The sequence below is a fragment of the Equus przewalskii genome, chromosome 9 (genome assembly GCF_037783145.1).
Source record: "Equus przewalskii isolate Varuska chromosome 9, EquPr2, whole genome shotgun sequence".
NCBI classification, from domain to species: domain Eukaryota; kingdom Metazoa; phylum Chordata; class Mammalia; order Perissodactyla; family Equidae; genus Equus; species Equus przewalskii.
This window is the reverse complement of record NC_091839.1, coordinates 19,265,415-19,277,938: the sequence shown is the minus strand read 5'-3', so window position 1 is coordinate 19,277,938 and position 12,524 is coordinate 19,265,415. Positions and strand designations below refer to the sequence as shown.

The following is a 12,524-nucleotide window of genomic DNA, read 5'->3' as shown; positions in this document are numbered from 1 at the left end:
TGCAGCGGAGCACGCGAACTTAACCACTCGGCCACGGGGCCAGCCCCCTGAGTCTGTACTTTTAAACCAAGACAGAGCTGAGGGCCCTGTGACTCTGACCTGAGTGTCCTCTATGGGAGCCTGAAGATAACAGGAGGTGCTGTTTATTGAGTGTTGACTGTGTGCTGGACATTGTGCCCTCTGTATGTATTAACTCATTGGATTTTCTGAATAATCCTATGAGATGGATACTTTCATTACCCTCATTTGGCTGATAGAAAACAGGGGCTCAGACTGATCAAAATCCCCTGTGCCTGCGGGCTGGCCCTGAGGGAGGAATGTGGCCTGGCACCCAACAGAAATTCAAATAGGAAAGAAGGATCTGGCAACCACATTGTAACCATCTTCTGCCTGGTAACAGGTGATGTCATCAACCCCATCCAGGGTCACTTCTGCCCGGCAACTGGTGATGTCATCCTTCCCACCAAGAGTCTAAACTGGAGACATCACTAATTGGGCTCAATCTATGGAAAAATTGGTGACATCACTGAAGGATGATCTCAAGCTTCCTCTTGTTGAGGGTGTTCTAGGAACTGGACACCTGTGCTAGACACTTTAATAGTCGCTGATATTTACTGAGGACTCACTATGTGCCTGGTACAGTTCTAAGCCCTTTATATGCATTTAAGTCCCACAATCCTCCCGATAACAGTCCATAGTAGGTGCTAAGTTCAGACCCATTTTACAGAGGAGGACGTCGAGGGAACGCTGCCCTGAGTGGCACAGCTAGAAAGCATCAGACCCAGGATTTGAACCCCGGGCAGTCAAGGCTCCAGAGCTTGGAAAAAAGTCAGCGGGGAGCCAAGATCATGTACAAAAATAAAACATTGGTGCAGAGTGGGGAGAAAACAAGAGGGCTGGGGAGGAGGGGCTGCCCCGTGGAAGAGAGTTTGGGGGGATCTTGGGGTGAGGAAAAAGTTGGAGGAGCAGCTTCCACGCCTGGTGGGGGCGAAGGGGGCCCGAGTCTTTAATAGAGAAACAAGAGAGGGACCAAGCGTCCGTCAGGTTTCACGGTGGGTCCTCGCTGTGACCCTGCCTGAGCCCTTTCTCTGAGGCAGAGATTTGAATGGTTCCAGTATTTTATTTTTGGTCACTGGGCTGTTGTTTGCCTGCATGTGACTCAGAGCTGGGACTGGCTGCGAGACAAGAGCGAGCTGGCGGCCTCGTGTGGGACACGGATGAGTGACGGGCTCAGTGCTGCAACAAGAAATCTTGACTGAGTGCCTACTATGTGCCAAGCCTTATTGTAAACCAGGGGTCAGCAAACTTTCTCTGTAAAGGGCCAGACCGTAAAGAGTTTCAGCTTGGAGGGCCGGAGGGTCTCTGCTGCAACGACCCCCCTGGTACCAGGGCAGCAGGTGAGCAGCACTGATTGTATGTAAATGAATGGAATATGTAAATGAGTGGAATATGTAAATGAGTGGAATATGTAAATGAGTGGGTGTGACTGTGTCTCAATAAAACTTTATTTACACAAACAGGAGGTGGGAGGACAATGGGGCACGTGGGCTTGTGGTTTGCAGACCCCTGTTCCAGAAGCTGAGGAGATGGAGGGAACAAAGACATCCAAGTCTTCACAGAACTCAAATATTAATCTACGCCTACACAGAAGGCAGAGCAAACCTGTTCACACCTAAGTTAGATTCTATCCTTCCTTTGCTCAGAGTCCACCCCTGACTCCCGTCTCACTCAGAGTCATAGCAAAGTCTTCCCCAGGGCCCACAAGGCCCTACACTATCTGGCCCCCTCCCTACTTTCACCTCCCACTCTCTCCCCCTTGTTTACTCAGCTTCAGCCACACTGGCCTCCTCAATGCTTCTCAGACACACCAGGCTCAGCCCTGCCTCAGGACCTTTGCACGTGCCTTTCTCTCTACTGGAAATCTCTTTCCTTAGATAACCAGTTGGCCCTCTCCTCTCCTTCCAGTCTTTGCACGGCTGTCGCCTCCTCCATGAGGTCTTCCCTGAGCACCCTTTCCCCCCCGGACTCCTGATACCCCCTCCCCTGCTCTGTGTTGTCTTTTGCCACAACATTCGGCATCCTCCAACCTGCCAGTAACTTACTTATCACCTTTACTGTTTGTTGTCTGATGCTCCCCACTACAGTGTCAGCTCTGCATGGATGGGGATTTTGTCTGTCTGGTCCCCTGCTGTGTTCCCGGTGCCTATGACAGAGCCTGGCACACAGCAGATACTCCACAAACACTTGCTGAAGGGATGAACGGGTTCTGGTGATGGATACGGACCGAACAAGCGAGCACATAATCACGGAGCACAATGGCAAGTGGGTACAAGTGCCGGGGAGAAAAACGAAAGGAGGGTAAGAGAGGGAAGGGGCCTGGGGTGTTATTCTAGACGGGGGGTCAGGGAAGGTTGCCTGAGGAGGTGACAGCTGAGTGGAAGGGTCATATGAGTGGAATGGATGGATGGATGCGTAACTGAGGGAGGAAAAGAATAAACAGACGAAGGAGGGACTAGATAACTGGATGGATGGATGAGTGAATGAATGAATGGAGGGGATGCAAAATGAATGAGTAAATAAGCGGGCAGATGGGAGGAAGAATCAATCAATGCATGAACGGATCTACAGATGGATGGATGGACGGATGGATAAATGGTCTTTGGTGCATCCACACCTTGGCACAAGCTGTGCCTTCTGCTCGTTGCTCCCCGTCTCCATCTCTCCACCCCGGGGGACTCCAGGTCGGCTTCCCGAGACCCAGTCTGCGCTGGCCGCGCGTAGAAGGTCCCCGGGTCTCCGTCCAGCCCCATCCTGTGCCCCGCCGCTGTCCGCTCCCTTTCCTGCGGATGCTCTGATCACCGGAGTGGAATAAGCTCTCTGCTGGCATATTTACAGACCAGCAGCCCCTTTAGGGCTGAGCAGAGATGTGTGTTGTGCATGTGAGGGAAGTATGAAGCAGGTCTCTGAGCCGGAGGTCCACGAGGTAGACGCCTCCGACAGCATCACTGCCTATAGGGTGGCGCAGATTTGACTGTGGTGCTTGGTGTGTTGGGTGCCTCTGTGTGACGGGTCTGCCAGGGGAAAGGTCTGCACCTCTGACATCTCATTTGGCCCAGTGTCGACCTTCTAGGGGTCCACTGCCCACTCTACTCCTCTCTTTGCTACTGTCCTGATCACACTAGATTGGATCCCTCTCTGCCTCCTCCACCAGTTTGGAGCCCCTAGAGGACAAGGCTTGAATCTGACCCATCCCAAGGCTGGTAGCTCCACAAAGGTCGGGGTCAGACTCATGCTGGGTTCCTGGGATCTCCCAGCACAGGATCTGGAACACAGGATGCCTCAGGGGAAGTTTGTTGACTGAGCAAATGAACGGAAGGATGACTTTTGTTATCTGGTGAGCTCCTACTCATACTTCAAAATCCAACTCAAAAGTTCCCTCCTCTGAGAAAACTTCTCTGACTCCTCCTGGCTGGCCGGATAACAATCATTAGTACTTTATGATACTTGTATCCTAGGCATCATAAGTCCTTTCATACATATATATATGGAATCACTTAACTCCCAAGCCAGGTACTATTGTTTTTCTCCCTTTTGTGAATGGAAGAAACTTCTAACAAATAGAATTCAGCAAAAGGGATGGGGTGTCACTTTGGTGATTAGGTTATGAAAGACCGGGACTTCTATCTTGCAAACTGACTCTCTCTCGGTGGCTTTGACAAAGCAACCTGCCAGGTGGGAGAGGCCCGTTTGGCAAGGAATGGAGGGGTGGGCTCCAGCCAACAGCCTGCAATAAACTGAATCCTGCCAACGACCTCGAGAGTGAGCACGGAAGCAGATCCTTCCTCAGTCGAGCCGTGAGATGAGGCCACAGCCCAGCCAGCGCCCCGCTTGCAGACTCGTGGAAGACCTGACGCAGGAGATCTCTACAGCTGTTCTCAAAACATTGCTTTCTTTTTGAACTAAAACCACTTTAATTACACAAAATGGAAAAGAAAAAGAAAACAACAGGGTCACAATTTCCCTTGACCACCCAGCCAGAGGGTGGCAGGGCCGGGACTCAAACCTGGGGGGGGGTCCTCCCCTCCACTGATGTTCTGTCCCTGAGCCCATCGACCCAGGCGGGACCCAGGAATCTGCATTTATACAGGTTCCCGGATGGTCTTGTGGCAGGTGGTTCTCGATCATACTCGAGCCAAGACACTTGGCATCATCCTCGATTCCTCTTTTCTCCTCATCTCTTCCGTTCAGTCCGTCGGAAAGTATTGTCAATTTTTTTTTTTTTTTTTTTGGTGAGGAAGATTGGCCCTGAGCTAACATCTGTGCCAATCTTCCTCTATTTTAGGTGGGACACCACCACAGTGTGGCTCACAGGCTCTGCTAGGTCCACACCCGGGATCCGAACCTTTGAACCCTGGGCCACCTAAGCAGAGCACATGAACTTAACCACCACGCCACTGGGCCAGCCCGAAATATTGTCAACCTGACTTCCAAAAAGTAACCAGAATCTGACCCCTTGTTGCCACACCCACTGCCACCGCTCTGGTCTGATCCCCACCATGTCCAGCTGGGACCACTGTGGTCACCTCCCGCCTGGTCTTCCTGCTTCTCTTTCTTGCCTCCCTCGGTCTGTTCCCCAAGTCAGCTCACGTCCCTCCTCTGCTCAGAGCCCTCCCCTGATTTCTATCTCACTCAGAATGAAAGCAAAATCCTCAGCAGGTCTACAAGACCCTGCAGGATGTGGCCCCCTGTGTCCCCTCCTTGACCTCACTTCCTACCTTCTCCCGCTCAGTCACACCTCTCTATCCAAACCACCCTCCTCACTGTTCCTCGAACACAGCCGGCATGCTCCCACCTCAGGACCTTTGCACGGGCTGGTCCCTCTACTTGGAAACCTCTCTCCAGATATCCCCATAACTGACTCCCTCCATTCATTGAAGTCATTGCTTAAATGTCACCTTGGCACTGAGGCCTCCTCTGACCACGCTGTTTAACCTCACAACCAGTCCCCGGGTACCCCTGACCCCTTTCACCTGCTCTCCTGATTCTGCCTTCCCATAGCACCTTCCAACATGTTTTATGATTTACTTATTCACTGTGCTTGTTATTTATTGTCTGTCTCTCACGCTCTCTCTCTCTCTCTCTTTTTTTTTTTTTTGGTGAGGAAGATTGGCCCAGTGCTAACATCTGTGCCAATCTTCCTCTATTTTATGTGGGATGCAGCACAGCATGGCTTGACGATCACTGCTAGGTCCGTGCCTGGGATCCGAACACTCGAACCCCAGGCTGCCAAAGCAGAGTGTGCAAACTTAATCACTACACCACTGGGCCTGTCTCTCTTTGACCACGGAATGTCAGCCCCTCAGAGGACGGGGACTCTGCTTCATTTACTGCTCTGTACCCAGCACCTAGGACAGTTCCTTGCACGTGAGTACCCCACGAATATCTGTCACACGAATGAAATAAACGCTTTGAGAAATTCTGCTCGAGCTGGGAGGGTGACGGGGAACTTTCATTTCCTCGTTCCTATTACGTGATGCCAGCGTTTTCTAAAACGACAATCACTACGTTACGATCAGGAAGGGAGAAAAGTCCACCAAAGCTATTTTTAACACATTTCCTTTTCGAATTCAAACCATTTTAATTACATAAGGCAGAAAAAATTCTATCAAGAAGGTAATAACATTTCTCTTGACCCGCACCTTCCTTCTCAATTCCCCTTCCAGATGTAGCCCTGATAATATTTTGGTGCAGATTCTTCTAAAAACACCTGCTGCTTATTTACATCGGGGGCCCACTGCTTGTGCTTATAAATAAAGTTTTATTGGCACACAACCATGCTCATTGGCTTATTGTTATTGTCTATGCTAAAGGGCAGCATTAGAAGTTATGATAGAGATGGTGTGACGCCCAAAGCTTAAAATATTTACTATTTGAGACTTCAGAGAATAAGTTTGCAAACCTCTGATTTACATAGAGAGATTAGTAACTGAGAATTATTCCCTCTGATTTCTTGTGTTTGGGAAAAAGGATAATACTTGATATATTGAATTGCAACTTGCATATTCCCCCAATACATCTCGGGGAACTTTGTGTGCTCCTGTTTAAATTCACCTCGATCTTTTTCACAGCTGCATAGTATTCCACAGTCACAGTGGGCAGTGCCTTTGACCTCTCTCCTGTTGATGGAGCTTTTCATGGTTTTCCCCATTTCTCCCCTTTATGAATGACAATCCAGAGGACGTCTTTCTTCCTACTTCTTCATGTAGAGATTGCTGAGTCAAAGCGTATAACGCAATTAAGGTTTTAATAGACATCACCAAATTGCTACCCACAACAACACGATTTGCCTTTTTAGGAAAGAAAATGAAAAAGAAACCAAGCCAGCCAGGTATTTATTACACGGCTGTTCCGTGGCAGGCTCCACTCCTCGGGGAGGTCCGCCTGTCATTTCCTGACCCCAGGACACATCGTGGACTCTCTCAAGACTTTGCTCCGGCTGCTCCCTTCTCCACCCTTCTCTGCTGGAGAAACGCTGCGAGGGCCTCACAATCCACCTCGGATGATCAGACGGAGTTTTGTGACATTAACCACGCACTGGTCCTGTGTCCCTGTAATCCCGTTTCTAAGTAGCACCCACAGGAAGACGTGCACAGGGGACACGCGAGGACACAGCCAAAGATGCCCAAGGCAGCACTGCAGGTGGGAGTGGGGACCTGGAGACAACCACGGGGTCTGTTCCTTGGGAAGCGAGTAAGTAAAAGGGAGTGGATCCCCCATGCTGTTCCAGAAGCAAGCAACAAATCAGAGTTACAGATGGGAACACGGAGAGATCCTAAAGTGTTGGCTGGAAAAAGTAAGAAACAAAACCGGCTCTACAGCACACTTTAAAAGATACAATTTATCGAGGCCGGCACGGTGGTGGCATCGTGGTGAAGCTCGCGGGCTCTGCTTTGGCGGCCCCGGGGTTGCGGGTTCAGATCCCGGCCATGGGCCTAGCACTGCCCGTCAAGCCACCCCGTGGTGGGCGTCCCACATAGAAAGTAGAGGAAGATGGGCACGGATGTTAGCTCAGGGCCAGTCTTCCTCAGCAAAAAGAGGAGGATTGGCAGCAGATGTTAGCTCAGGGCTAATCTTCCTCAAAAAAATGAATAAATAAATAAATAAAAAAGAGGAAGCTTGTCAACAGATGTTAGCTCAGGGCCAATCTTCCTCACACACACACAAAAGATACAATTTATCTTTCGTATCGATTTAGAAGATATAGTTAACACAAAGCAACACTGTCTGGTCTGCAAATGTTTATACATACTCAAGGGTGCAAGTATGTTAAATGTGTTTTGGGGTTTGTCCCTGGGGTTCTGGGGAGGAAATAGGAGTGGGCTTGGAAGGTTAAAGAGAAAAAGAAAAAATAAAGCAAAGGGATATAGACAAATGATAGACAAGAACTGAAAATACGACGCAACTCTATGCGCCTGACTCCACCCCTGTGAAGATCTGTGTCAGGGGGCGTCTCTGCTCCAAAGGCTTCCCCGGCCCCTCACCCCGAGCCAGAATCGGTCACTCCCTCTGCTCGGTTCCCACAATGCCTTCTTCCACCACCATTACAGCCCAAGTTCACCGGATTGAGACTCTGCCCGTGACTGTCTTCCCAACCAGAGCAGGAGCATTTTGGGGAATGGGGAATGGAATGTGAGCCTCAATTTCTCTAATCTGCAGAAGGGAGATAAGGATCAAAGCATCTACCATATAGAGTTGCAGGAGGGTTAAATTAATTCGTTCCTGTCCTGGACTTAACACAGTGATTTCGGCACATTGCAAGCGCTCAAGAAATATTGGCAGCTATTACTATCATTACTATTTTCGAGATTGACCGACCTCAGGACATTGGGAAATGCCTCCTCCTTCAGGAAGCCTTCCAGGATTTCTAGCTGGGAGCTCCGCCGGCGCTGGTGGCCACCCTCCCCCCTCCCCCCCCCCCCGTTATAGCCTCTTCCCCAGGTGTGGACACCTCCTGCTCACCTGTCCGTCTCCCTCGCTGGGCCGGGAACTCCTCAAGGGCAGGGACCAGGGTCTGTTCACCCGGGGTTCCTCAGAGCCCGGCATAGCCGCCCGTGTCCTTTGGGCCTCCAGAGCCGTCTGCCCACCTGAGTGGGAAACAGGCTGGGAGGGCAGATAAGGCAGGTGTATAATTAACGAATATATGACAGGCTGTTTGTGATAAGAGCTGGTGACAGCCCAGAAACCCTATATGTCAGAGTCCCAATCTGGTTTCAACCCACCTCCAGCCTCCTCCCTACCACTCCCTTGCCTGCTCCCCGCATTCTGGCCTCCTGCACGGCGCACCCGCCCAGGGACCCGCCTCTGAGGCTCCGCTGGACCGTCCTCGGAACGCCCTTCCTGCCCAAGTGATGCAGGAGCCGGACCCTCGGGAGCCTCCCGTCCCAGACCCGAGGACTCTTCCCTTTGCCTCCGTTCCCTTTGGCATCTGATAAAATCTGCAGACTCCTCCTCTGAATAGTATTTTTTTTAAGTCAGGTTTATTGAAGTGCAATGAATATGCAAATATATAATCCTATCAGAGATATATTCATAATTGCTCTATGGGAGGTAAAAGGCCCCCTTTCTGACCAGCGCTGACATCAGTGTGACCCCCACCGCAACCGGGACCCATCGCGCCTGGGACCCCTTGTCACCTTCGGAGCCCCGGTCGCCTGTGTCCACGTGCGGTGCCGCCCTCGATAACCCGTCCTGAAGATTTCCCTGCGTCAGTGCGTTCGCATCTTTCTCTTCCAAAACAGGAGCCAAAGATAAGCTGCACAGAATCCCTAATGCGAATGCATCAGAGTTTATTTTAAACAATCCACGGTGGATGGACGTTTAGATTATTTCCAGTGTCCAACAAGGAAGGATAAACAAGGAAACGAAGGGGAAACGAATGTTCTAATATGTGCCTTCTTGTGAACTCAGACCAGTCGTTTTTCTCCCCGGGGTGGACACTAGAGAGTGTTGCTGGATCCCGGGGCAGATGCATTGTTCCCTAATATTTTATTACGAAGCATTTTAAGCATATAGAAAGGTTGAAAAAAAAAAGTGTGCAATGAATACACGAGTAGCCGTTGGCTAGGATCTACAATTGTTACCATTTTCCTAGATTTGCTTTATTCCGTCTGTATCCATTTATCCTTCCCTCTAGCTCAGTGGTTCTGAACCAGCGTCAAATTTGCCCCCTCCCCAGGATGGTGACATTCGACAATGTCTGGAAATAGACATTTTTTTCTTTTTCTTTCTTCCTTTTTTTTTTTTTTGCTGAGGAAGATTCACCCTGAGCTAACATCTGTGCCAATCTTCCTCGATTTTGTACGTGGGTCGCCGCCACAGCATGGCTGCTGACGAGTGGTGTGTAGGTCTGAGCCTGGGAACCAAATCCAGGCGACTGAATCGGACCAAGCCAAACTTAACCACAGGCCAGGGAGCCAGCCCCCAGACATTTATTTTTTATTGCCACAAACTGCATGTGTGGGAGAGATGCTCATCAACATCCTAAGTGCACAGGACTCACCCTCCCACACACACACACACACACACACACACACACACAGAATTATCTGGCCCCAAATGTCAATAGCAGCAAAGTGAAATCCTGCAGTTTATCCACTCGTTAGAGTAATTTACAGACATCAGTAGACTGACGAAATACACTAAGAAAATACGGAATGTTTCCACACCCGGGAAGGTCACCTCCTGCTCCTTCCCTCTGGATCCCCGCCGCCCCCTCCCTCCATCTCCACTCCAGGCAGCTCCGTTTCTGATTTTTATAATCATAGATTAGTTTTGTCTGTTCTGGACCTTTTCATAAGTAAAATCCTAGACTAGGTGATCTTTTGTGTCTGGTTTCCTCCACTCCACATCATGACTTTAATACTCATCCATGTTGTTCCACGAATTGGTAACTTGTTCCTTTTTTATTGCTGTGTACTATTCCACTGCATGGACGTCTCTCTCGGTTTATCCAGTTTCCTGTTGATGGGCACCTGTCGTATTTCCAGTTTGAGGCTATTAGGAATAAAGACGCTGTCAGTATTCTTGTACTAGTCTTTTGTGGGCACGTAGTTTTATTTCTCTTGAGTAACTATTCAAGAGTGGAATTTCTTAGTCATAGCGTAGGTTTAATTTATTTAAAAATGCCCGATCTTTTCCCAACGTGGCTGTATGAACTGCCGGTTGCTGCTGTAACAAATCGCCACAATCCTGCTGGCTTAAAACAGTGCAAATTTCTTATCTTGCAGTTCTGGAGGTCAGGTGTCTGAAACGGGTCTTCCTGGGCTGACATCGAGGGGTCGGCAGAGCTGCGTTCCTTGTGGGGGCTCCAAGGGAGAATTGGTTTCCGTCCTTTTTGCAGCTTCTAGAGGCTGCCCTTGTTCCTTGGCTCGTGGCCTCATCCATCCAGTCTCTTCTTCCACCGTCTCATCTCCTTGTCTGACCCTGACCCTCCTGCCTCCCTCGTATAGGGACCCTTGTGATGACATCCAGGGCCCATCCGGATAATCCAGGATCGTCTCCTTAACTCAAGATCCTTCATTCAGTCACGTCTGCAAAGTCCCTTTTGCTGCGTGAGGTAATGTTCACCGCTTCTGGGGACTAGGACCTGGACATTTTGGGGGGACATTGTTCTGCCTGCGTTTTCCATGCCCCCCAGCAGTGTAAGAGGGTTCTGGTCGCTCCATCTCCTCGTCAACATTTAACACTGTCAGTCGTTTTAATGTCAGCCATCGTGGTAGGTGTGTTGTGTCACATTGTCGTTTCAATTTGCACTTCCCTGGTGACTAATGATGCTGAGCAAATTTTTTTCATGCACTCATTGGCCATTTGTATTTCTTCCTTCGTGAAGCGTCTGTTTAGATCTTTGGCCCATATTTGAATTGAGTTGTTTGCCTCCTTTTTTTTTTTGGTAAGGAAGATTGGCCCTGAGCACACATTTGTTGCCAATCTTCCTTTTTTTTTTTCCTCCCCAAAGCCCTGGTACAGAGTTGTATATCCTAGTTCTGAGTCATTCTGGTTCCTCTATGCAAGACACCACCACAGCATGGCTGGACGAGCAGTTTGTACGTCCACACCCAGGATCTGAACTGGTGAGCCCCAGGCCACGGAAGCAGAATGCAGAAACCCAACCGCTGGGCCACAGGGCTGGCCCCTGTTTGCCTTTTTATTACTGAATTCCAGGAGGGCCTTTTTTATCTGACTACTTCAGTTCACACTCCCCTCATCCACATAGAAAGTTCCCCCCGGCCCCTCTTCTTTATTCTTCTCCCCCCTCCCCTGCCCCCTCAGCTGTCCTTGAGGTTTTGTGCCTTTGGGGATAATGATAAATTTTTACACTTCCTGGGGCGTAGGCCGAGTTTTAGAATCACACTGCCCGACACTAGTCACCTGAGACCACTTTAGTTTAAATAAATTAAAATTAAATAAGACTGAAAATTCAGTTCCTCAGTCTCGCCAGCCGTGTTTCAACGCTCAACAGGCACACGGCGCTGGTGGCTGTGCCACGTCAGCAGCACGCACGTGCAGCGTCTCCATCATCGCGGAAAGTTCGAGAAGGATCTAGAGGGAAACCCACCTGTGTCTTGCGGTAGTGACTGCCTTTCCTAAGACGGCACCGACGTGCTATCGGCCCAGACGACTGCCTTCCCACCGGGGATGAGGAAAGGAGGAGAGAAAGGAGAGGTGAGAACGAGAAAAAACCGCGAGCCGTAATAATAATCGTCTGGCACTCGGTAAGTGCTCATTACATTAAGAAAATACACACATAACCACCAGCTAATGATACCTGCCGAGTGCCAGGTACTTTCTCGGCTGCATTATCCAACCCGTGTTTATTCCCAGAGAAACAGGAGGAGCAAGAAAGACGCTCCAGCCAAGCACTTTCTTTTCCAAACAGCAGAGGAATTAACTCCGTAAACGCCAGCCGTCCTGGCAGGAAATCTCTAAAGCAGAGCTCATTGTCTTCCCTGCTAAACCTGCTCTCCCGGCTGCATTTTCCCTCGTGGTAATTGGCGTCTCCACACATCCAGCCACCAGGTTAGATAACAGGGGCACCGTCCTCCTTGCCCGCCCCCCACAGATGGGAGCCCCTGCCACCGTCTCTGCCCCAAGCCCTTCACTCATCCCCATGGCCTCAGTTCCCAGCCCTTCAGCTTAGTGTTGAAAATGCTCTCTTTCATCTCTGCACGAGCACTGCTCTCTTTACCCAGAATTCCCATCCCCACCCCGGTGAACTCCTACTCATCCTTCAACGCCCAACTCAAATATCCCCTCCTCCAGGAAGGCTTCCCTGACTGCCTTTGACAGATCAGTGCACACCCTCTGAGCCCCTGCAGTGCCCCATAAGGCCTTGGTCACCCCCCTGGTCTCTCTCTGTTGTGACTTTCTGACCCACCATCAGCTCTCCTGGTGAGAGTGTGACCTCCAGGAGAGGAAAAATCTTACTCATCTTGGTGGCCACAGTATCTTGAACCAGGCCTGGCACA

At 50.1% G+C, this 12,524-nt stretch overlaps 1 protein-coding gene across 3 annotated transcripts in view; it reads right to left on the bottom strand.

Moving 5' to 3' along the window:
- MYH14 (myosin heavy chain 14) overlaps positions 1-11,693 on the bottom strand; it is a 101,218-nt gene extending 89,525 nt beyond the window's left edge. The window contains exons 1-3 of one of the 3 annotated variants that reach the window (XM_070558298.1): positions 11,615-11,693; positions 8,694-8,825; positions 8,020-8,160 (exon numbers count right to left, since the gene is read on the bottom strand). In XM_070558298.1, the coding sequence (XP_070414399.1) occupies positions 8,020-8,103 (84 nt within the window). In that variant the 5' untranslated portion in view covers positions 8,104-8,160; positions 8,694-8,825; positions 11,615-11,693. Of the gene's footprint in view, positions 1-8,019; positions 8,325-8,693; positions 8,826-11,614 lie in introns of those variants that run through there. The other 2 variants (XM_070558303.1, XM_070558297.1) reach the window with 2 other exon arrangements.
- Positions 11,694-12,524: the final 831 nt, after the last annotated feature.